General features: G+C 53.6%; 1 protein-coding gene across 1 annotated transcript; it reads left to right on the forward strand.

Moving 5' to 3' along the window:
- Positions 1-327: 327 nt before the first annotated feature.
- RPS5 (ribosomal protein S5) lies at positions 328-1,786 on the forward strand (the record flags this gene model as incomplete). Its single annotated transcript, XM_010181977.1, has 2 exons — positions 328-432; positions 1,577-1,786. Coding segments are annotated over exons 1-2 (315 nt in total), but the record flags the coding sequence as incomplete, so codon positions are not given.
- Positions 1,787-1,883: the final 97 nt, after the last annotated feature.

Below are 1,883 nucleotides of genomic sequence, written 5' to 3' on the forward strand. Positions count from 1 at the left end.
CTGGTAGGGGGGACCCAAAACCATCCCAGTTCATACTGGGAGGAGCATTCAACCTCACTGGGAGCTTAAAGTCTTGGTGAAGGCTTCCCAGTTTATACTGGGAAGAGCATTCAACCTCACTGGGAGGTTAAAACCTTTAGGGGTGGGCCCAGAGCCCTCCCAGTTCATACTGGGAGGAGCATTTTACCTCACTGGGAGCCGTAGCCACTTGCATTTCCCTTTGTAACTCAAGGGGTTTGATTTGGAGCCCCCCAGTTACGGGGTTTGGGGGTTACTGGGAGGGGACGCGGGCGTTTCTCTGACCCCAGTCTGATCCCCATTCCCAGTATGACCGACTGGGAGACGGCCCCTGCCGTCACCGAGACCCCCGACATCAAACTCTTCGGGAAATGGAGCACCGACGATGTCCAGATTAACGACATCTCCCTGCAGGTGAGCGGCCCGGGGATACTGGGACCAGTTTGGACTGGGAAGAGCATTAAACCTTACTGGGAGGTTCAGACTTTGCTCAGTTCCCCCCTGAAATTCTCCCAGTTTATACTGGGAACAGCATTTAATCACACTGGGAAGTTAAAGGCTTGGCGTGAGCCCCCCAGAACGTTCCCAGTTTATACTGGGAAGAGCATTTAACCTCACTGGGAGATTCAGATCCTGCCCAGTCTCCCCCAGAGCCCTCCCAGTTTATACTGGGAAGAGCATTTAACCTCACTGGGAGATTCAGATCCTGCCCAGTCTCCCCCAGAGCCCTCCCAGTTTATACTGGGAAGAGCATTTAAGGTCACTGGGAGGTTCAGATCCTGCGCAGTTCCCCCCAGAACCCTCCCAGTTCATACTGGGATGAACATTTCACCTCCTCAGGAGGTTCAGATCTTGCCCAGTTATTCCCTAAACCCTCCCAGTTTATACTGGGAAGAGCATTTTACTCCTTGAGTAGGTTAAAGCTTTGGTTCAGGATCCAGAGCCCTCCCAGTTTATACTGGGAAGAGCATTTAACCTTACTGGGAGGTTAAAACGTGGGAGGCAATTCCCAGAACCCTCCCAGTTTATACTGAGAAGAGCATTTAACTTCACTGGGGGTATAAAACTTGAGGTTGGGGGGCCTGGAGCTCTCCCAGTTTATACTGGGAGTAATGTTTAACCTTGCTGGGAGTTTAAAACCCAAGGGAAGGATCCCCAGAACCATCCCAGTTTATACTGGGAATAACATTTAACCTCACTGGGAGGTTCATATTCTGCCCAGTCTCCCCAGAGCCCTCCCAGTTTATACTGGGAATAACATTTAACCTCACTGGGAGGTTCATATTCTGCCCAGTCTCCCCAGAGCCCTCCCAGTTTATACTGGGAATAGCGTTTCACCATACTGGGAGGTTCAGATCCTGCCCAGTCTCCTCCAGAACCCTCCCAGTTTATACTGGGAATAGCATTTCACATCTCTAGGCTGTTGTAGCTTTGGTTGGGGGACCCTGAGCCCTCCCAGTCCATACTGGGAAGACCATTTAACCTTACTGGGCGGCTATAACGGGGGCTGTGGTGCCCGTGACCTCACGGCACGGGCCATGACGTCACTTCCCGGCAGGACTACATCGCAGTGAAGGAGAAGTACGCCAAGTACCTGCCCCACAGCGCCGGGCGCTATGCGGCCAAGCGCTTCCGCAAGGCGCAGTGCCCCATCGTCGAGCGCCTCACCAACTCCATGATGATGCACGGCCGCAACAACGGCAAGAAGCTGATGACGGTGCGCATCGTCAAGCACGCCTTCGAGATCATCCACCTGCTCACCGGAGAGGTATGGGGCTTGGGGAAAATGGGGAGGGGGTTTGGGGGTGTTAGGGTGGTGGTTGGGGATGCTAGGGTGGTGGTTTAGGACCCTGGAGGGGGGTTTT

This window comes from Mesitornis unicolor, unplaced genomic scaffold (assembly GCF_000695765.1).
Source record: "Mesitornis unicolor isolate BGI_N332 unplaced genomic scaffold, ASM69576v1 scaffold29563, whole genome shotgun sequence".
NCBI classification, from domain to species: Eukaryota; Metazoa; Chordata; class Aves; order Mesitornithiformes; family Mesitornithidae; genus Mesitornis; species Mesitornis unicolor.